This window comes from Mandrillus leucophaeus, unplaced genomic scaffold (assembly GCF_000951045.1).
Source record: "Mandrillus leucophaeus isolate KB7577 unplaced genomic scaffold, Mleu.le_1.0 Scaffold57, whole genome shotgun sequence".
Classification (NCBI taxonomy): Eukaryota; Metazoa; Chordata; class Mammalia; order Primates; family Cercopithecidae; genus Mandrillus; species Mandrillus leucophaeus.
In genome coordinates, this window is record NW_012106141.1 from 5,075,454 (window position 1) to 5,097,743 (window position 22,290).

The 22,290-nt window shown below is 42.4% G+C and overlaps 1 protein-coding gene across 1 annotated transcript in view; it reads right to left on the bottom strand.

Moving 5' to 3' along the window:
* PXK (PX domain containing serine/threonine kinase) overlaps positions 1-22,290 on the bottom strand; it is a 110,128-nt gene that overhangs the window by 42,064 nt on the left and 45,774 nt on the right. The window contains exons 3-6 of the mRNA XM_011998426.1: positions 21,172-21,219; positions 8,380-8,566; positions 534-611; positions 1-56 (exon numbers count right to left, since the gene is read on the bottom strand). Of these exons, the coding sequence (XP_011853816.1) occupies positions 1-56; positions 534-611; positions 8,380-8,518 (273 nt within the window). The 5' untranslated portion in view covers positions 8,519-8,566; positions 21,172-21,219. The remainder of the gene's footprint in view (positions 57-533; positions 612-8,379; positions 8,567-21,171; positions 21,220-22,290) is intronic.

Genomic DNA, 22,290 nt, shown 5'->3' on the forward strand with positions numbered 1-22,290 from the left:
TTCCTTTGGCTGATTTTTAATCTTCATCAAGAAATATTTCTTCCTTATTCTCCAACCTGCCATAAAAGCAAAAACGTGCTTAGAGCTGCACAATTTTTGCAACAATTGATATGTTTCACTAAGTAATCAAGAAAAATTAAGTTTGGCAATATTATTCGCAGTTACATAGGCACAAGTAAAAGAACCATTTAATAACATTGACATAGCAAAGGCTATACTTAAACGGTAAATGAAGAAAATTTTCACGGAAATGGCAGGAAAATAGCACTTCAGTTTAGATTTAGTGAAAAAAATAGATGAAGAAGGAATGGTGTTTCTGAAAGTTATTACCATCCAAATCCTTTGATGAGGCTTTAACCAAGGTTCATTAAGTATTAAAGGTTAACAGCTGTATCCTCAAGCAGTTGGGATGCAAAAAGAAAAAGAAGTCACCTGCATTTAAGCATGTTCTTGGGATACGTATCAGAAAGCATGACTAAGGATCCAGTTCTGTGATCTGTCTTTTTAACAGAATGAGCGTGCCAATGTCTCACCTATGTCTTTCAAAGGTTCCACCACCTCCCACTTTGGTTCTGATCGGAAGAACATGGAAACCTGTTGTAAGGCAATCTCTGCAAAGACATTTTAGAAACCCATTAGTCAGACATATCAGGAAAGGGCCATATGCTGAAGATGTTATTCCTGTAAATGAAATCCTTATAGTCTATAACCTTTTTAAAAAACGTAATTACCAATAAATAAATAAAATAAACACCAACTAAATGCAATGTGGGATTCTAGATTGGACCCTGGAATAGAAAAAGTACATTAGCAGAAAAACTGGTAAAATCTGAATAAAGCCCATAGTTAATAGTAACATTACTAATATTCACTTCTAGTTTTGATAAATGTGCCATGGTTGTATAGAATATTAACATTAGGAGAAACTGGATGAGAAGTATATGGCAATTTTCTGTACTATCACTGCAACTTCTTTTGTTTAGTTCTGTTTGTTTTTTGAGATAGGGTCTCACTCTGTTGCCCAGGCTGGAACACAGTGGCACAGTCACGGCTCACTGCAACCTTAACCTCCTGGGCTCAAGTGATCCTCCCACCTCAGCCTCCCGAATAGCTGGGACTACAAGCATGGGCCATCACGCCTGGCTAAATTGTTTGTTTTTTTTCTTTTTTTGAGGCAGAGTTTCACTCTTGTTGCCCAGGCTGGAGTGCAATGGTGAGATCTCGGCTCACTGCAACCTCCACCTCCTGGGTTCAAGCAATTCTCCTGCCTCAGCCTCCCGAGTAGTTAAGATTATAGGCACGCGCCACCATGCCCGGCTAATTTTGTATTTTTAGTAGAGATGCGGGTTTCTCCATGTTGGTCAGGCTGGTCTCGAACTCCTGATCTCAGGTGATCGCCCACCTCAGCCTCTCAAAGTGCTGGGATTACGGGTGTAAGCCACCACGCCTGCCCGAGGCCTGGCTAATTTCTGGTGTGTGGGTTTTTTTTGTTTTGTTTTTTAGTGACAAGGTATTTGCCATCTCACCCAGGCCGGTCTCAAACTCTTGGCTCACGAAAGCCACCCATCTCGACCTCCCAAAGTACTGGGAATACAAGCATGAATCACTGCACCAGCCCACTGCAATTTCTATGTAAATCTAAAATTATTCTAAAATGTAAAGTTTATTTTAAAAATTATTACTGTGAAAATGTATATTTTTCAAAACTGGAAAATCTAAGATATGTAATCTAGCTGGTCTAAGCCAAGAATTCAATATATGCACCAGACCACAGCCCAAGCCCAAAACTCAAAACATGTTCTAAAGTCAGCTGAGAACAGTATTTAATGTTGCTCCAAGTACTATTTATCCCATCTGGAATTACAGCTTTCATCAACAAAAAAGTGATTAGCCTTAAATATATACTAGAAACAAAAGCCAGTGTAGAGCAACAACATGGTTCTATTGTGGAAAGTCACCGAGTGCCTGTTTACTGGGGGAAAAAAAATCCATCCTCTTTTTGTGTTCATTTATCATGAAAATGTTTCCCCCTTTTAAGAAGACAATGAGAAAGGAAGTTCTTTAAAATTCACTGCATTAAGAAATTATCAAAATTTACACTTCCTGTAAAAAGCAACATCTGTAATTTGCCATTTCCCCTCATTGCAGTGAGTAAATGAAGCCACTCCAGATCCTTGAAAGCAAACAGCAATCCTCCAAATGCACTGTGGAATTTCACTTCTGCCTAGCATTAATTACATTCCAGGCAGACTGGTGAGGCATGAGGGATTCAGTAGAAATGCTCTCCATATGTCAAAATGACCTTGTTTGGAATTCACATGTCAAGAGCTTGGCAAACAATATCATTTGGATATGTTTTATAGTACATTTTGAGTTAAGAGATCAGGGAAAAAAACAATTTACTAGCTATTTGTTTACTGACTCAATATGTAAAGTGTCAATAGCATCAACTCAGAAGAAAACATGTGATGACCAAATACAAAACTGGCTCCATTCACATTTGTTCTAACTACCCCAGTGTGACAAACCATCTGGAAGATCTGGATGCAGCAGAAACACACAGACTTTCATTATCAACACTGGGACTTTGTACCTCTTCTATAATTCATGTTAATATAAAGTGTTTTTAGTATTTCCAAAGTAACTCGAACATAAAGAAACTTAAAAGGAAATTAAGTGAAAATCATTCACATCAACTTTGAGAAGGAGCATGAAAAATAATTCTCTAATGTGTATAATGTCATTCTAAAAGACTGACAGTGACACGGAATTCCCCACAAAATCATTATTCAGCAATATCTACTGTACGCTACTATGTGCTATACATTGTTTTAGGAATAGGGGAAATAGCTGTGAACAGATGGAACACACTGGATTTCTTACTGATAAACTGAGGACTGTGAAATAGCCTTTTTCACTTAGGGGTTAGGGAATTGGAGAAAGGACAATTTCTTCCCACTGAACTGTGATTTACTGTCAAATAAACCGCATGACTATCATGTGCCGAATAATAATCCCCTCCTTCCCCAGACTCGGGCAACACACTTCAATCCTAAACATCTACTCCTTTGCTTAGAAGCCTTTACTGGTTCCCCACTTCCTTGCCAAATCAAGACCAAACTTATAAACCTAGTGTTCAACCAACCTCTGGCTTTAACCTACCTTTCTGGCTTTATCTCCCACAGTGTGTGGGATCTCTCTACACACTGAGATTTGCCTACCATGGCCCCTAAACACTGGCCTGTCCCCATTCCCTCAGCATTTTCCATCTGGCCCAGACTTAGCCCAGATGTTCTGCTCCATTAGCCAGGACTCTCTCTCTCCCTCCCTCTTTCTTTCCTCTGTACACTTCCAGTGCTCTATGTGTCCCTCTCTTACGGGGTTACCCTGTGAATGTCCTCTATTAGGACCACTCTATTCCACCTAGACTGTATGCTGTGGTTGGAAGGGTATATCTGGGTAAAGCCAGGATATATCTTCTCAAGCTGCTCTGCCCAGAGCACTGGCCACTGCCTCTCAGCCAGGGTACCTTCTACTCACCCCTCAAGTCTCAGTGTAGGAATGACCTCTTCTGGGAAGCCTTCCTTCATCTTTAGGTGTGGATCATCCGTGCCCCCACCCCCTTTCCCAAGGTGCTCCCTAACATTTACTCTGCCACAGCCATCACCTGTCAATCTCCCGGTGTAACTGTCATGCAGTAGGAAGTGGGGGAATTATTCTTTCCTCCTTGCTGTATACATAGCACCTGGCACACAGTAGATACTCAGTAAGTATCTGATGAAGCAGGAACCAAGGGTTCAATCATGTTCAGCAGATGTGGAAACTCTCTCCCATTAGAACATGAAATCCATGAGAAGGAAGGCATCTGCCCTCTAGTTCTGACACAGGAACTGACTGACACATGTGGAAAAACTGCATGCTCAGAAAGTGCTGATAAACAAACTGGAGACAGGAAATGCAGAACACAGCCTTCAAGTCCATCCTGTGCTTCCCACAGAGCTCAGTTCTACCAGGCGCCCCCATTGTGAGCAGGGAACAAACACTGACTCCTCTAGGACTGGAGCTGGGGTTCAGACTCCTAGTCCACTATAGCAGGTTGCACTGCAGAGAGGCCTGCAACCTCACCAAATACCCCGCTGTTGTTCTAAATATAGTCCTCTTTCCCCGCTCTCTCCCTTTTTATATCCTGAGTCCACTACTGTCCTACCTTTTCAAGGGATTCCTGGGGCTTTAGGCCTAAAAGGTAACTTCAGCACTCCCTGGTCCATTCCCCGCTCCCCAGCCTCTTGTTTTATAGGTCAAGATGTGGGCCCACAGAGAGGAAATGCTGCTAATGACAAAGCTGGGACCAGGATACAGGCCTCTTGATTTCTGGTCCAAATGACTTTTGCATGGACATTAAAACCCCCTTACTCCAAGAGGGTATGAGGACTGAGGCGGGAAGATGGCTACAGTGCAGTGAGGCTTTTAAATGATAGAAGTACCTTGTTAAAAAGATGAATATTGTAGGCTGGGCACAGTGGCTCATGCCTGTAACCCCAGCGCTTTGGGAGGCCGAGGTGGGCGGATGACAAGGTCAGGAGTTCGAGACCAGCCTGGCCAACATGGTGAAACCCCCATCTCTACTAAAAATACAAAAAATTAGCTGGGTGTCGTAGCAAGTGCCTGTAATCCCAGCTACTCGGGAGGCTGAGGCGGGAGAATCACTTGAATTGGGAGGCTGAGGTTGCAATGAACTGAGACCATGCCACAGCACTCCAGCCTGGCCAACAGAGTGAGACTCTGTCTCAAAAAAAAAAAAAAAAAATTGTAAGGGAGATATATGTGTGAGACAAACATCTCATGACCAGGAGATACCTGTTTTCCCTGTACAATAGCTGACTGTCAATTAGACTTTCTAATTCAAATGAACACCTCACAACTCCCTCACAGAAGAACAAGGGCCTACATTTCCTTTCTGAGGATTGGCTCTTCTGGAGAAAACCTGGAAAAGAAAGAAAGTCCCAGCAGTCCCAGGCTGGGGACCCAGGTAAGAGAGGAGGAAGCTGCCAATGTCCTGAGAGCTCCTGGTTAACCATCCTCTGGGAGTAGAATGCCATCACAGTCCCCCTCTAACAAGGCACCCTCACCCTCTGTCAGAGCAAGGACCAGGAAAAGTGCTCTGCTGATTCTGGCCACCACTTGAACACAGAACTCAAATCCTGCTGAAATGAAGCTGGGTGGTGACTGTAGACCATGTGGAAAATGAGAAGAGGTGGAGACATTATCCATATTAAAAGGGAAAAGTGGGCCAGGCACAGTGGCTGATGCCTGTAATCCCAGCACTTTGGGAGGCCAAGGCGGGCAGATTGTTTGAGCTTAAGAGTTCGAGACCAGCCTAGTTAACATAGCAAAACCCCCTCTCTACAAACAATTTAAAAATTAGCTGGGCATGGTGGTGTGCACTTGTAATCCCAGCTACTCAGGAGGCTGGGGTGCAAGGATCACTTGAACCCAGAAGGTAATGGGTGCACAGAGCTGGGATAGCGCCACTGCACTCCAGCCTGGGTAACAGAGTGAGACCCTTGCTCAAAAAACAAACAAGGGGAAAGCGGCCCTGCTTAGAGAAGTGCCACAAGGTGAGAGGCATGCAGGGGATGCTTCGTGGGCCATGCTGTGAATCTCAGGAATGGTCCAGTCAAGCTGGCATGGAGGTGGTGGCCTATGTTTCCTTTTCCTGAGGTGGCTGGTGCGTCAGCCTCGAGGCTAGACAAACTCTGAAATTTCATTCAAAGGGGGATATAAACCAATGTCTCTCTGAAAACAGCATCCATCACCTATTGTTTCATTCCAGGATTATGCCCTCTGAACAGCGGCCAGCACAGGTTCTGGCAGGAGTTTCTGATGGTCTTTTTATACCCCTGCCCACATCTGCTTTGGACTCCTGATCCTCTACCATGCTGGAGGCCTGGGGGTGGGAAGGGGGAGTGGAGATCAAAGACAATAACAGCATGTGGGGCAGGTATAGAAAAAAAGCAGAGAATCGACAACTGTCAGAATAGACAACCTTCTAGGAGCCACAAAGCATTTTAACTTAAACACTCAGACCAGACTAAAGTCACACAAATGTGCAATCCTGGCTAGGGCCCTCCCTCTCTGGGGCCTTAGTTGAACTCATTTATGAAAAGAGAGGGTTAGACATGATACATCTGCTCTAAGATCCCTTTTAGTTCTGACCCCATGGGACTCAATGCACTTCTGGTGCCAGCTCCCTGAGAGCAAGGAACACATTTATTTGTGCCTGCATCCCCAACACCCAGCACACATCACATTTGTTGAACAAATGGCATCATTATACATACACTACACCTTCATGCTTGCCCTCAGAAGAACATTAGCAGGCACTCGCAGGGAATGAGGGAGATAAACCACTGAGTGGGCCTGGGTTAGGGCTGATTTGACAAGTCAGTCCAGATGGCCTGCTGTCTGACAATTTTGGGAGCAATCAAGGTGAAACATTGAGAAATGAAAGCCACAAAAGATGCTACTTTGACAGAATTCAAGCTGTCCCTAGATCCCCAGTCCTATCTGTGCTATCTTTTCTCTTCCCTGAACAAAAAAACAAGTGGAGGCAAGAATGGAATCCTTGTAACAATTCAGTGCTCCATTTGGTAACTTATAGTAAGTGTGAGTTTGAAATAAACTTTTCTTCTCTTGGTTACACTCTAGAAAGGCATTTTCCTTAGCCCTGCACAGCACTTCAGCTAGGAAATGGCAGGTACATCCTAGCGCAAGGCTTCTCATGGTTTAATGTGCATGCAAATCACCTGGGGACCTTGTTAAAATCAGATCCTGATTCAGGAAGTCTGGGATGAGGATTGAATTCTGCACCTTCGACAAGCCCCCAGTGATGCCAATGCTGCTGGTCAGAGAACCACACTGGGAGTCACAAGCCTCAAGGGCTGTGGTTTTCAAACTTGGCTCCATATTGGAATCAGTTGGGAAGCTTCACAGACTACAAGCTCCACCCACAGAGACTCTGATTTAATCAGCATGCACGCAGCCTGGGCATGAGAAATTTTTTTTAATGCTCCCCAGGTGATTCTACTGTGGAGAAAAACTTGGTGCCTGCCAAGTAGACATCTGTTTCCCTCTCTGAAACAGGGATATTTTGGTGAATGAATGGGTATGAATAAATAAATAAAAGTGAAATAGGAATAAAAGTGCCTCTCTCTAATTACTTCAAAAGCAATGTTTTAAGGACTCAAATATCTGATATGGTGTATTCTCTTAGCAAGTAAATTAACAATATCCATAGTTCCACTCAGGAAGTCACTAAAGCATGGTTTCTCTTTAATAAATCAGGTGAAACAACGGTTTCTATTGTTCTTTTCAAAGTGACAGCAGAATGTATTAAATATTTAGTTTCTCATTCTGCTGACATCAGGCTTAGGTTATTGATGCCAGCTTTGAGTGTAATCGGTACTGGAAGAGAAGCCCTTTCAACCACAGTCCCTTAGTGGCTGCCCTGATCCAGGAAAGATCTGAAAGAGAATGACCTCCTATGCTTTGCACTGAGTGGGTCTCAGGGAGCAAACAGGAAGACACAGAAAGGACCCTTCTGACTGTGTTTAAAGTAAATTCCCAGAAAAAACAGAAACACACAACATATCGTAAATACAAAAACAGAGCCAAATACAAATCAAATTAAGATTATTGTGTGTACAAGGTGTTGATTAGAGGTCAAAAGTAATATAAAAAATTACTGTACACGTTACTGTGGATTTATTATTATTATTATTATTATTTTTAAGACGGAGTCTTGCTCTGTTGCCTAGGCTAGAGTGCAGTGGCACTATCTCAGCTCACTGCAACCTCCGCCTCCCGGGTTCAAGCGATTATCCTGCCTCAGCCTCCCGAGTAGCTAGGATTACAGGCATGTGCCGCCATGCCTGGCTAATTTTTTTATTTTTAGTAGAGACAGGGTTTCACCATGTTGGCCAGGCTGGTCTCAAACTCCTGACCTCACGCAATTCACCTGCCTTGCCCTCTCAAAGTGCTGGGATTACAGGTGTGAGCCATCGCGTCTGGCCTATTGTAGAGTACTCACTCTCTGTTCTGTCAGGGAAGACAACAAAGGCAAGAGTATAAGCACACATACAATAATTTATCTTCCATATTTTTCTGTGCAGACTTTACAAACATTTTGGAAGTAAATTATTTTCTTCTTACACATCTACAGTAAACTACAATCAAGAAAATCTTAGTAAATTCATAATACACTATAACAGATACATACATATCCCCATTTTGAGAAAGCGTTTCTCCCACATGTTATCTCCAGCAAGGGACAATGCCTCTTTAGCCATGTGACCACAGCTCACAGATTCCTTTGCTTACCAGTGTAGTTTGCGGAATAGTTGTTTGGATCTAAAAACTTCTTAACCAGCTCACAATTAGACAAGATATGATTTGTGGTGATCACGTTGAGATAGTTCTGAAGACCTTTCTGCCTCTCAGCTATGAATTCACGATCCATGTTACCAATCAATTTTTTGGGAGGAAGAGGCAGACTTAAGCCTGCAATCTTAAAAAAAAAAAAAAAAAAAAAAAGTTACACTCATGTCATCCACAAATAAGAATCAATACAAAAATCTTGACCTATCATATTTCATTAAACCTAAGACAATGTAGATTTTAGATGCATCCTAATTTCAGTGATACAAAAATTGTGAAAAACTGCATTTAGAATTGATAAAATACTGTATTAAGCATAGTTATTTTATTTTTGAGATGGAGTCTCACTCTGTCGCCCAGGCTGGAGTGCAGTGGTGCCGTCTTGGCTCACTGAAACCTCCACCTCCTGGCTTCAAGAGATTCTCCTGCCTCCGCCTCCTAAGTAGCTGGGACTACAGGCATCCGACACCATGCCCAGATAATTTTTGTATTTTTAGGAGAGATGGGGTTTCACTGTGTTGGCCAGGCTGATCTCAAACTCTTGACCTCAAGTGATCCACCAGCTTTGGCCTCCAAAAGTGCTGGGATTACAGGTATGAGCCACCACACCTGGCCAAGCATAGTAATTTTAAAACTTTATTTTTTTAATGTGCTTTTATTTTTACTAAAGTTATATAAAAACATAATTTCAAGAGTAACTCACTTTCTTAAATTATAACTGTCAGTCCCATGACACCCCTCACTCTTGCTACCAGGTGACAGAGCCATTCTCTGCTCCCCTAAGACAGCCACATTCAAGTCTCTCAGCTGATCTTTTGACAATGGGGAATGCTCATACTGTCATGGCTTGAGTTTTCATTTTTAGGCATTATCGTAGATTTCCCATTATGGAAGATGAGGATTAAGTTCTCTTTCACAATCCTGACCTCATCTCACACATCCTGTCCCTAATCCTCCTGACATCATTATAATTTTATTTGGTACAATATTCATGTTTACCTTAAGTACATAATATTCACAACTGAGCTAGAGCCACGCTTACTTTTCCTTTACAGCAACGTGTAGTCTTTTTTCGGTTTTCTATTCAGCTTGAAAGTCTCCATCCAAGCCTTCTTTCAACACACTCAGATACACAGCTGTGTCAGTTTTATCTTTTGAAGAGTATCTTCCAGAGTCCAACAATCTGCTCCAAGCAGGACTGGCGGTCCCTACACTGCTGCAAAGCTGGCATCCCGGGACCTCCTTTCATCCTCATCCTAGAGATGCTTTTGCCTTTGTCGTACTAAACCCCATTTTGTATCCCCTACCTTCGTTTTTTGTACATAATTCCCTTGTTTTTGGCAGAGTGTACCCTCTGTTGGCTTTTTTTTTTTTTTTTGGAGTCGGAGTCTCACTCTACCGCGCAGGCTGGAGTACAGTGGCGCGATTTTGGCTCACTGCAAACTCTGCCTCCCGGGTTCACGCCATTCTCCTGCCTCAGCCTCCCAAGTAGCTGGGACTACAGGCGCCCACCATAACGCCCGGCTAATTTTTTTGTATCTTTAGTAGAGATGGGGTTTCACTGTGTTAGTCAGGATGGTCTCAATCTCCTGACCTCGTGATCTGCCCGCCTCGGCCTCCCAAAGTGCTGGGATTACAGGCGTGAGCCACAGCGCCAAGCCCTCTGTTGGCTTTAAAAAGGAGAACAAGAGATACATTTTTTTGAAACTTTGCATATATAAGGATGTCTTTATCCTTCCCTTATACTTGATTTATAGCTAGTGTTGATGTGGAATTTTAAGTTGGGAATACATTTTCTTCAGAGTTTTATTTTTATTTTTTTATTTACTTACTTACTTACTTTGAGACGGAGACTCCCTCTGTCGCCCAGGCTCGAGTGCAGTCTCTGCCTCCTGGGTTCAAGCGGTTCTCCTGCCTCAGCCTCCAAGCAGCTGGGATTATAGGCATGTGCCACCGCACCCGGCTAATTTTTGTATTTTTAGTCGAGATGGGGTTTTACCATATTGGCCAGGCTGGTCTCAAACTCCTGACATCAGGTGATCTGCCTGCCTCGGCCTCTCAAAGTATTGGGATTACAGGCGTGAGCCACTGCGCCCAGCCTTTCTTCAGAATTGTAAATAAAGATTTGGGTGTCTTCTAGTTTATAGTGCTGCTGTTAAAGGTTCAAGCATATTGATGCCTTTTTTTTTTTTTTTTTTAAGAGATAGGGTCTTGCTTTGCACCCAGGCTGGAGTGTGGTGGCGTGATCACAGCCCACTGTCACCTCGGATTCCTGAGCTCAAGAGATCCTGTCACCCCAGCCTTACAAGTAGCTGGGACTACAGCTGCACGCCACCACACACAGCTAATCATAATGATTCTTGATCCATTTTTTGTTGCTATTTTCCCAGAAGCTTTCAGGATCTTCTCTATGACCTCAGTTTGTGACTTTCATGTGTCTGTTTTCATCCCTCATGCTGAGCACTCAGTCCCTTCAAACTAAAAACTAATCTCCTTAAGTTCTTTGGCATTTTATTGTATTGTTAGATCATTATTTCTTCCCCTCCATGCCTTCTGCTTTCTTTTACTGAAACTCCTATTTTTTCAATGTTGGACTTCCTGGACTGCTCCTGTAATTTTATCTTTTTAATTTTCTGCTCTCTTTTTGTTTTGTTTTGTTTTTGAGACAGGTTCTCATCCTGTCACCCAGGCCGGAGTGCAGTGGCATGGTCACCACTCACTATAGCCTCGACCTCCCGAGCTCAAGCAATCCTATCACCTCAGCCTCTACAGGTGGTGCACACCTGTAGCTGGGACTACATATGTGCACCACCATGCCCAACTAATTTTTCTATTTCGCTTTTCTTTTTTTTAAAGAGCATTTCTTTTATCTTTCAGCCCTTCTAAATAGTTGTCCACTGTTATTTTTTATTTGTATGTACTCTTTTCTATTCTTTTTCTTCCTTAATAGCACCCTGAATGTAATACCATTTCTTATCTCTCTGAGAAGACAAAAGATAATCTTTCTCAAGTGTCTAAAGCATTCTTCTCACTGCATACCTTCTGCTTCCTGATCGTTCCTTTTTTTTTCCTATTTGTTTTGGTCACTTCGTGTTAAAAGTCTTTCTTGGTGGGAGTCAGGTAGGAACAGGAACTGGGATTTAAGGGCCACACTTCAGAGGTATCCCAGGTCTCCTTTTTGCCAGAATTATGGGAAGATAATGTTGTGGGATGTGAGCAGTGAAATTTAGAAAAAGCAGAGAGTCCTACAAAACATATCCACAGGAGGACAATGAAAGAGTAACTTACACCAAGCAGGTGAAACTCTAACGCTTCAGAAACAGATGAGGAAGAACGTGGCAAATTTTTACCAAAGGTAAGTATTGAACATTGAGAAAAAGTAAACTAGTTCTTAGGTATAAAAATAAAGGGCTACCAGGAGCAGTGGCTCACGCCTGTAACTCCAGCACTATGGGAGGCTGAGGTGGGTGGATCACCTGAGGTCAGGAGTTCAAACCCAGCCTGGGCAACACGGTGAAACTCCATCTCTACTAAACATACAAAAATCAGGCAAACATGGTAGTGGGCGCCTGTAATCCCAGCTACTCAGGAGGCTGAGGCAGGAGAATCGCTTGAACCCAGGAGGTGGAGGCTGCAGTGAGCCAAGATTGCACCACTGCACTCCAGCCTGGGTGACAGAGCAAGACTCTGTCTCAAATAGTAATAATAATAATAAAGAGCTACCAAAATATATAAGCTAATATCTGATCAGACTAGTTATGTCTACATAATCCTTAAAAAAATGAAGTCTGGCAGGGTGTGGTGGCTCATGCCTGTAATCCCAGCACTCTGGGGGGCTGAGGCAGGCGGATCACCCGAGGTCGGGAGTTTGAGACCAGCCTGATCAACATGGAGAAACTCCGTCTCTACTAAAAATACAAAAAATTAGCTGAGCGTGGTGGTGCATGCCTGTAATCCCAGCTACTCGGGAGGCTGAGGCAGGAGAATCGCTTGAACCCGGGAGGCAGAGGTTGCGATGAGCCGAGATCACACCACTGCACTCCAGCCTGGGCAACAAGAGTGAAACTCCATCGCCAAAAAAAAAAAAAAAAAGTAAGAAAAACGAAGTCCAAATCCAATGAAAACATTTAAATAAGAAAGAAAAATGAGTCCTGTAGGAGTCTGGTGACCCTTGGTTATCAGCCCATATTCAAGAGTGGAGCATCAAAAGTTGACTGGAACCTCTGGGTGAGTGTCCTGGGGTTTATCTACTGTGGGCTTTATTTTACCAGATGACCCTACACAGCTGTTTTACTGGACAAACCTTTAGCTCTTTCCTCTTAGGCTGGACAGATTCCCCTAAAATAATCTTCTAATCTCCTGCCTGAAAAGTCTGAAGCCTGACTGCCAGAATTCTGGCAGTTGAGACGAAGAAGGAAGCTAGGGAGGGAGTGGGGTCTTCATGTATATTAGGTACATGTTTTCAAATATGCCTGCATTCCCCAGCCTAAAGACTGTTTGACCCTCTCCAGAAAATAAACTTATGTCTTTTTGCTAGAGGGAGGAGGGCAGGAATAATTTTCATGGACATGGGAGATTTGGGGATCTGACTGCTTCTTAAACAGGCTTGCAACTGCTTGACCTTCACCCCACTCTGGAGACAGCACCTGGTACTGCCAATACCGGAACCTTCCAGGGGTTCTGTGATGTAAATTGAGACCCAATGAGATTATCTGCTTCCCATCTCTGAATTCTGCCTTCCTACATCTGCTTAATCAGTTAGCTCTCACCCACTGGATTTTCAGCTTAAAGTGTTTTACTGTGTTTTTTCTTCTCCTGTTCTGTTTGTCCTTGAAAGGGTGTGTTTGTATATATAAACAATCCACTGTTATTCTAGACTGGTTTGGGGAGGGAGAAAAAGTAAATACAGGTACTCAATCTACTATCATTTCCCACATTATTTAAAATGTTTAGTCTTTTCTTTCTTTTCTTTTTTTTTCTTTAGAGAGAGATAGGGTCTCACTATGTACTTGAACTCCTGGTTACAAGTAATCCTCCCACCTCAGCCTGCCTCTCAAGTAGCTGGGACTGTGAGTTTATTTTTTAAACATAAAAAGTAAAGCATGAGATAGGCATTTTAATTTAATGAGCAAAGTCACTTTCAAAGAGTAGTGCTATTCTAGACTTGTGCTTATATTAGAGCAGTCCAGTGGCATGTGTATTGATGGAGGGTAAGGTCTAAAGAGAAGGGCATCTTGAATTCAGAAAAGGATATAACCTAAACCATTAAATTGGGCAAACCTAACTGAGATTGTTCCATTCTGTATTTTTCAAACAACATTGATGCAGCCAAATGAAGACCTTGAACTTGACACTGGAGAAGATGAAACGGTTGGCGGATAATTCTAAATTGCCAATTTCTCAAACATAATTATGAAAATATATCAGAGCATACACAGAGTAAATTTTCTATCACAGCATAATTCATTCAGAAATAAGATAATCAAATTTCACGTCATCTGCCTCATTTATACAGTTAGGCTTTATCTAATAGTGGTTTTTTCTTTAGCTGAATAAAATGCATACGTATGAAGAAAGTACACAACCTAGCTATTGCACATCCAAGCCAATCACTTTCTTTTTTGGTTCAAGGGCATAAAGAATTAAAGGAAGGGTAGGCTGGGCACAGTGGCTCATGCCTGTAATCCCAGCACTTTGGGAGGCCGAGGCGAGTGGATTACCTGGGGTCAGGAGTTAGATACCAGCCAACATAGCAAAACCCCATCTCTACTAAAAATACAAAAACTAGTCAGGTATGGTGGTGCACGACTGTAATTTCAGCAGCTCCTCAGGAGGCTGAGGCACAAGAATTGCTTGAACCCAGGAGGCAGAGGCTGCAGTGAGCCATGATGGCGCCACCGCACTCCAGCCTGGGTAATGGAGTGAGACTCTGTCTCAAAAAAAAAATAAATAAATAAATAATAAATAAATAAAGGGTAATATATTACCTAAAACACAACCGATGTATCTTTCCTGAAACTATTTTATGAAGTTGCAGAATATCATCTCATTTATGTGTATGTAAGCTAAGTTATCACTTAATGTTGTCTATAGGTTCTTACAGACTGGGACTTTAAGCAAAATGAATAACAAGACTAATTTTACCATAGGCTAATTAATTAATTTTATTTATTTTATTTTATTTTTTGAGACAGAGTTTCACTCTTGTCACCCATGCTGGAGTGCAATGGCACAATCTCGGCTCACTGCAACATCCGCCTCCTGGGTTCAAGCAATTCTCCTGCCTCAGCCTCCCGAGTAACTGGGATTACAGGTGCCCGCCACCAAACCCAGCTAATTTTTGTATTTTTAGTAGCGATGGGGTTTTACCATGTTGGGCAGGCTGGTCTCAAACTCCTGATCTCAAATGATCCACCCGCCTCAGCCTCCCAAAGTGCTGGGATTATAGGCATGAGCCACCACACCCAGCCAGGCTAATTTATACAAACAAGAATTAACTTCCTACAGCATATTTCTGGTCACAAAAACATCAGCAAACTTCCAAAGACCTAAAACATGTCTAATATTAAACACTGAAATAAATATAACCTATATATAATTTAAGAAAGATTAATAAAAACAAGATAATAATTATTGTTTTGGAGGGTAGCTGTTGTTAACTTGGTGAATTTTTGCACTTAACATTCATTACTTAAAGCAATTATGTAGATATTAAAATGTAATTCATTAATGAATCCAGAAGAAATGGAAAATTACTTAAGGCAATTATGATGCTTAGCATTGGTGAGATTTTGCCAACTTAACAAGATAATTATTTACACCATGTTTCCAGTTTAGGGTCTCAGGTAGCCGGAGTCCATCCCATGTCAGGGTGCACTCACACACACCCACACTCACATGGGGACTATGCAGACAAGCCGGTTCACCTAACCTGTACGTCTTTGGGATGTGGGAAGAAACTGGAGTACCCAGAGAAAATCCACATAGACATGGAGAGAACGTGCAAACTCCATTCAGACAGTGGCCTTGGTCGTGGATAGATTTATTTTTTTCTCACCAACACTACAACCAAACAATGTTGAACAAAACAGTGTCATCTGAGAACCTGCTGTTTTAGCCCAGGATATGGTTACACAGGCACAAAAGAAAAATGTCTGGAGGACTCACACCAACTGCTTAACAATAACCATTTCTAGAAGTGGGTTGGTTCATTAATTTTTATTTCTCTACTGTGAAATGTTTACAGTGTGCATTGACTACATTTTTTCAATTAAAGAAAGAAAATTGCTTTTGTTTGTCAAACTGATTGTATATGGAGCAAGAATTTTAAAAATTCCATTACCCAGTATCGACAGATTTGCCTGCACTACCACATAGCAGCAGCCCCAGCTGAATCCACGTCACTCAGAAAGGAGTCACATGTGACATCATTGGATTCAAATCCCAATATTCTGGCTCCTTTTCTTTCATTGTGGGGATGTAAGAATGAATTTCATAAAGTATCTGTTTTGAATTTCGTGGCTTCCAAGCTTCAACCAATCTATTTTGTCAAGTTTCATTTCACTTTTAAAAATGTATTACTCTGCCCAAACATCCCATCAGTTCTTTCAAACCGTCAGGTGAAACAAAGAGCTCTTTTGCCAACAGCTGCAATTATAATGTCCCTGCTATGTCAGACAGACCGGAGGTGGTTTTCCTGCCCTAAGTTTAAGATCTCACAAAAAAAAAAAATTCCTAAAGGTACTCAAACTATGCAACATGTATGTTATTTTAAAACCCCGTCTCTTAAAAAAGATTATTCAAGAGACACTTTCTCTTTCAGCTTTCTCCTAGAATTCCTACACTGCTTACCAACTACAGAATAGAAAATTTAGAACTCCAATGGTTAATTAGAAGGGAGGGAAAAAAATACTACACACGGAATAACAAAGTCTCTAAGCCACTGATTTCCTAGACACCTCCACACTGATGACTTCAAGCCAGGATGCCTCATCATCTCACTTTCACTACCTTCCTCTTTAACATGCCCTATGGATTCCCTTCTTGAGTTCCTTACAGAAGGAAAAGAGAACAAGACAGCCAGCAGAGGAGTCCCGAGTTCCATGCACAACTGCGAGTGAAAATGGAAAGGGGAGGCCAGGCGCCGTGGCTCACAACTATAGTCCCAGCATTTTGGGAGGCCGAGGTGGGTGGATCACCTGAGGTCAGGAGTTCGAGACCAATCTGGCCAACATGATGAAACCCCCATCTCTACTGAAGATACAAAAAAAATTAGCCAGGCACAATGGTGGGTGCCTGTAATTCCAGCAATTTGGGAGGCTGAGGCAGGAGAATCGCTTGAACCCGGGAGGTGGAGGTTGCAGTGATCATGATCTCAGCTCACTGCATTCCAGCCTGGGCAACAGAGTGACACTGTCTTAAAAAAAAAAAAAAGAAGAAGAAGAAGAAAGAAAGAAAATGGAAAGCGGGAAATGATTCCCAAATTGGGATTTAGAGTCCAAAATTATATGACAAACTATATTACAGTTTCAAGAAAATTAGCTTTTACCTGGAGGAAAAACTTAATTTTTTTTTTTTTGAGATAGAGTCTCACTCTGTCGCCCAGGCTGGAGTGCAGTGTGCAATCTCAGTTCACTGCAAGCTCCGCCTCCCAGGTTCACACCATTCTCCTGCCTCAGCCTCCCAAGTAGCTGGGACTACAGGCGCCCGCCACCACATCCTAATAATTTTTTGTATTTTTAGTAAAGATGAGGTTTCACCGTGTTAGCCAGGATGGTCTCGATCTCCTGACCTCGTGATCCACCCGCCTCGGCCTCCCAAAGTGCTGGGATTACAGGCATGAGCCACCGCGCCCAGCAAAAAACTTTCAACCTCAATCTGTTCATTGCTCCTTACTTCCAACATCAGATCTTAATAATCTGCAAATTGCCTTCAACCATATTCCAGTCAGTATCCTAGGGAGTTCTAAGCTTTCAACAGACCCTCAATTTGTCTCAACACCCTGCTATCCCCTGGAGTACAGTAAAGTCTCTCCAGGGTCAACAGTGGGCAGTAAAATTCTAATTACAAAACATTTGTGCTATAAGAGACCTCAGAAGTCATCTAGTTCAACCCCTTTATTTCAGCGGCGAAAGTGAAACCCAACAGAAGAAATGATGGACTCAAGGTCTCAACGCTGTAAGGGGCCTGGGTTCCTTAAGTCTAAGGAACAGAGACTGAGTTCTTTCTCTCTGCCCAGTTCCCAACATTTCAACAGCCTGCTGCTTCTTTCTCTTGGTTGTATGCTGTCTCCCTAGATGGCTGCTAATTTGATGTTGCATTTAAAATAAGGTGGTGATTTTTCTTCATTGTTTCCACAAAATATGCTCACTATAAAAAGTCTGTCAGCCTGGCCAACATAGTGAAACCCCGTCTCTACTAAAAATACAAAAATTAGCTGGGCATGGTGGCACATGCCTGTAATCTCAGCTACTTGGGAGTCTATGGCAGGAGAAATCACTTGAACCCAAGAGGCAGAGATTGCAGTGAGCCAAGATCACACCATTGCCCTCGGGTTTGGGTGACAAGGCGAGACTCTGTCTCAAAAAAAAAAAAAGAAAGTTTAGAAAATATAGCTTTTGCCGGGCGCGGTGACTCACACCTGTAATCCCAGCACTTTGGGAGGCCGAGGCGGGCAGATCACGAGGCCAGGAGATCGAGACCATCCTGGCTAACACTGTGAAACTCCGTCTCTACTAAAAATACAAAAAATTAGCCGGGCACGGTGGTGGGCTCCTATTGTCCCAGCTACTTGGAAGGCTGAGGCAGGAGAATGAGGTGAACCCAGGAGGTGGAGACACTGCACTCCAGACTGGGCGACACAGTGAGACTCTGTCTCAAAAAAAAAAAAAAAGAAAAGAAAAGAAAATGCAGCTTTTTTTCTGTTTTTCCGCTTACATAGCCTACATGTGCTTGTTTGTGGAGAACTTGGAAAGTACAGAACATTAAAGAAAAAAACAAACAAAAATAAACAGAAAACAACATAACCTATAATTCCACCACCTGGGGATCACCATTAACGTTTTGGCATATTTACTTGCAATCCTATTTTCCAAACATTTCATGTAATTATATTATATGGCATGTATAATTTTGCATTATGCTTTTTTTCACTTAGACATGTTCCTATTGGACTCAGACAACTCTGCATACGTGTATTATATTTCTTTTTCTTTAGCAGGAACTCGTTTATCTGTCAAAAGGGTAATTGGACACTGAAAATCATGGTCACAGTTTTATTCTGAGGTTTTAGAGTCTTTTTGGTCTGTTTTTGGATATTGTTTTAAATTACTTCATTGCCAAAAAGCTGTGTGTGCTTTCTTCTGTTTGTTTATTTGAATCCAGAAAAACCTCCCACTGAAATGATGTCTGGCCATATTCTGCCCAACACAAGCCAACATCAATACATGGGGATATTTGCATTTGAAATAAGATGCACATTGAAAGTACCCATTTTGAAAGGTAAAATTACACTGAAGCAAAAATAAAATTCACTATATTAAAAAGGCCATTAAGTGAAGAGTCATGGAGAAACTTTATCACCCCAAAGTATGAGTAAACGAGAGATAAAACTCTCCTCCCTACCCTCTGTTCTTAGAGGCTAAGTCTAGGCAATTTCAATTTCAAAAATATTTCTCCCATAATTCTTACTTAGCCTGGCTGAATGACATTGTACAAAGATCACTCCCCCTTTATGCACAAGCAAAGGTTCGCTTGAGCATAAAGGCAGAAACAGTTCGTAGGCCCACTGTTAATTCCCAAATGCTTACACCACTGCGGAAATGTCACATGGGCCGCTGCACTGGGGATAGGAGAGTTTGAGGAGAAAATCCACTGCTGGAATAAACTGAACATTGATGTCTTATCTACAATGCCATTATAGGCCCAGCTCTTGTCTGAGTGCAAAGAAGATCCTATTAAAATCCATAAATAAAACCAATTAAACCCATCAATGAAAATTTGATCTCTGCCAATATTCTATCTGAAGACTCAAATGGGTCATACTAAAATTAAAACACAAAAAGACAATATGTGTCAAATGCATGACAAGTATGGCAATTACATAAACGTCTGCAGATACTCAGGCCACTTCCTTCAAAGGAAAATAAGGCATTCACGCTTTCAGCAGCATTATAAATAATGTTAAAGTTTGGGCTTTACAAATGCTTATTTCCTTTTTTGTTTGTTTTTTTGAGACAGAGTCTTGCTCTATCGCCCAGGATGCAGCGCAACATGGCGCAATCTCGGCTTACTGCAACCTCCCCTTCCCGGGTTCAAGCAGTTCTCCTGCCTCAGCTCCCTGAGTAGCTGGGATTACAGGCACCCATCACCGCACCCAGCTAATTTTTGTATTTTTAGTAGAGATGGGGTTTCACCATGTTGGCCAGGCTGGTCTCAAACTCCTGACCTCAGGTGATCCACCCGCCTTAGCCTCCCAAAGTGCTGGGATTATAGGAGTGAGCCGCCACATCTGGCCCAAATGCTTATTTTCTGAAGTCTGACCAACAAAACATGGCCTTCTGAAGGAAAAGAAGTATTATGCTTCCTCCTAGTGCACAGTCCTCCTGACCTTTGTGGGCAAGATCTGAGGTCATTCAGAATGAGCGATGATGGCTAGCTCACCAATGACGGGAGCAGTCCTTTCCCTCCAGGCTGAGTCCTTTACATCATAAGCCAAGCACTCTTCCTCAGGGTTAAAGCATTTTATGTTACCAATCAAACCTGAGGTATGACACACAAGAGCACAACAGTCTTCAGTAATCCAAGGCACTTGAAGTCCAGCCTGCCAGATGAAGACACAGCTGCTACTGGCAGGACTTCCTAAGGTGCTAAAGCCCCTCTTGGACCCTTCAACCATTACAACACTGGGTGTGTCTCTAGATGAAGACCTTGCAGCTCATGCTTCTTCCCATTATGGCCCTCAAGTTAGGAACATTTAAAACAAAGAGATTTCTAACTACGTATTTAGGAGAAAAAGTTAAACAGGAAAAGGTTGAGTCTCCCAGTTACTGCTGCATGTTGATCTGCAGAGCTGACTATGTAGCCTAGTTCAATGAAGAGAGTCAGAGTCCCAGCTCCACCTAAGCGAATAATGCTAGCAATCCACGTAATCATTCCTCATCTTTTAAAAGAAGATATTACATCAGCCTCCTATGACTGTGGTAAGGATACAGTCTGGCACAATAGTACTTGGTTGCAAGGTGACTATTAATTATAAATCACATGTTGATTCCCAAAAGTTTATTTTTAGAGCCACACATCATCTGAGTAAAGTATGAATTTATTTTCTTTGACAGGGAAATGTGCTAATTTCTTGTTTCTGATATTGCCATTTCCAACCAGCTTTTTTTTTGAGATGGAGTTTCACTCTTACTGCCCAGGCTGGAGTGCAATGGCGTGATCTCGGCTCACCACAACCTCTGCCTCTCAGGTTCAAGTGATTCTCCTGCCTCAGCCTCCCAAGTAGCTGAGATTGCAGGCATGCACCACCACGCCTGGCTAATTTTGTATTTTTAGTAGAGACGGGGTTTCTCCATGTTGGTCAGGTGGTCTTGAACTCCTGACCTCAGGTGATCCACCCGCCTCAGCCTCCCCAACTGCTGGGATTATAGGCGTGAGCCACTGCGCCTGGACTCCACCAGTTTTTTAGACACCCCAAGTAATCAATGTGTGTAATTAGAATGTCAAAACATTTACCTGTAAGCTGTTGTTAAGCAAATCAAAGTCACTGTATCTTCTAACAATCTGTAAGAGACAAGAAGTAGGGTTTTGATTCAGCAAAGACTATCTCTTTTCATTTCTTTATTTAATATGCATTAGTATTAGTAATATTGGCACTCTAGAGCTTAGGCACTTGTGCTAAGGGTAGTAGGGCTTATACCTGGTGCTTAACTGTTTAACCTGACAAGCCTAGAAAACAGACTTAGCAGTGCCAGGCATTGGCTGGGCCATGGGAAACTGGTTAATGCCTGTCAGATTCACAAGATGCCAAGAGATAAGTGAGAATATTTGTTTTCAGGGCAAACAGTCCTTCACATGTCTTTCTTATTAACCAGGCGCCTAGAAAGATGAATGACTTTAAAAAAAAAAAAAAAAAGTTGTACTGAGCATGGAATCAAAGCAAGAGGAAATGGATACTTCTGAGGCCATTTCACCTTTGTCCTGGGTCAAACTTCCACCAGGTGAGCTCCCACCACCCTGGAGACTGGACTGCATTGCAGGCAGAGCTGCCCACACCTCGCCCAGGGTGATTCCCCAGGGTTCCCCCTCTTGACAAACAGTCCACTTTCCATTGTCTACACATTCTTTCTCAGTTGTATTGATGCCATTGATTAGGCTATAGTCAAATTCGACTAGCTCTTCAGGCCCTGATCAAGAAAATAATTTTGGTTTGAAATAGTTTGACTTTAATCTTTATTGGTGATTTTCAAATGTTAATGTGCAGAAAAGTATTACCTGGATATCATCTAGAACCCTAGTGGGGCTCAGAAAATGATATCCCAAACTATGGTACTTTGGCATGCTAAGTACTTTGAACTAAAGGAGATTAGAAGGTCTCAGAAATGGGCTGTGCACAGTGGCTTACAACTGTAATCTCAGCACTTTGGGAGGCTAAGGCAGGTGGATCACCTGAGTCCAGGAGTTCGAGACCAGCCTGGCCAACGTGGCAAAACATATCTCTACTAAAAATATAAAAATCAGCTGGGCATGGTGGTGAGCACCTGTAGTCTCAGCTACTCAGGAGGCTGAGGCAGGAGAATCGCTTGGGCCTGGGAGGCAGAGATTGCAGTGAGCAGAGATCACTCCACTGTATCC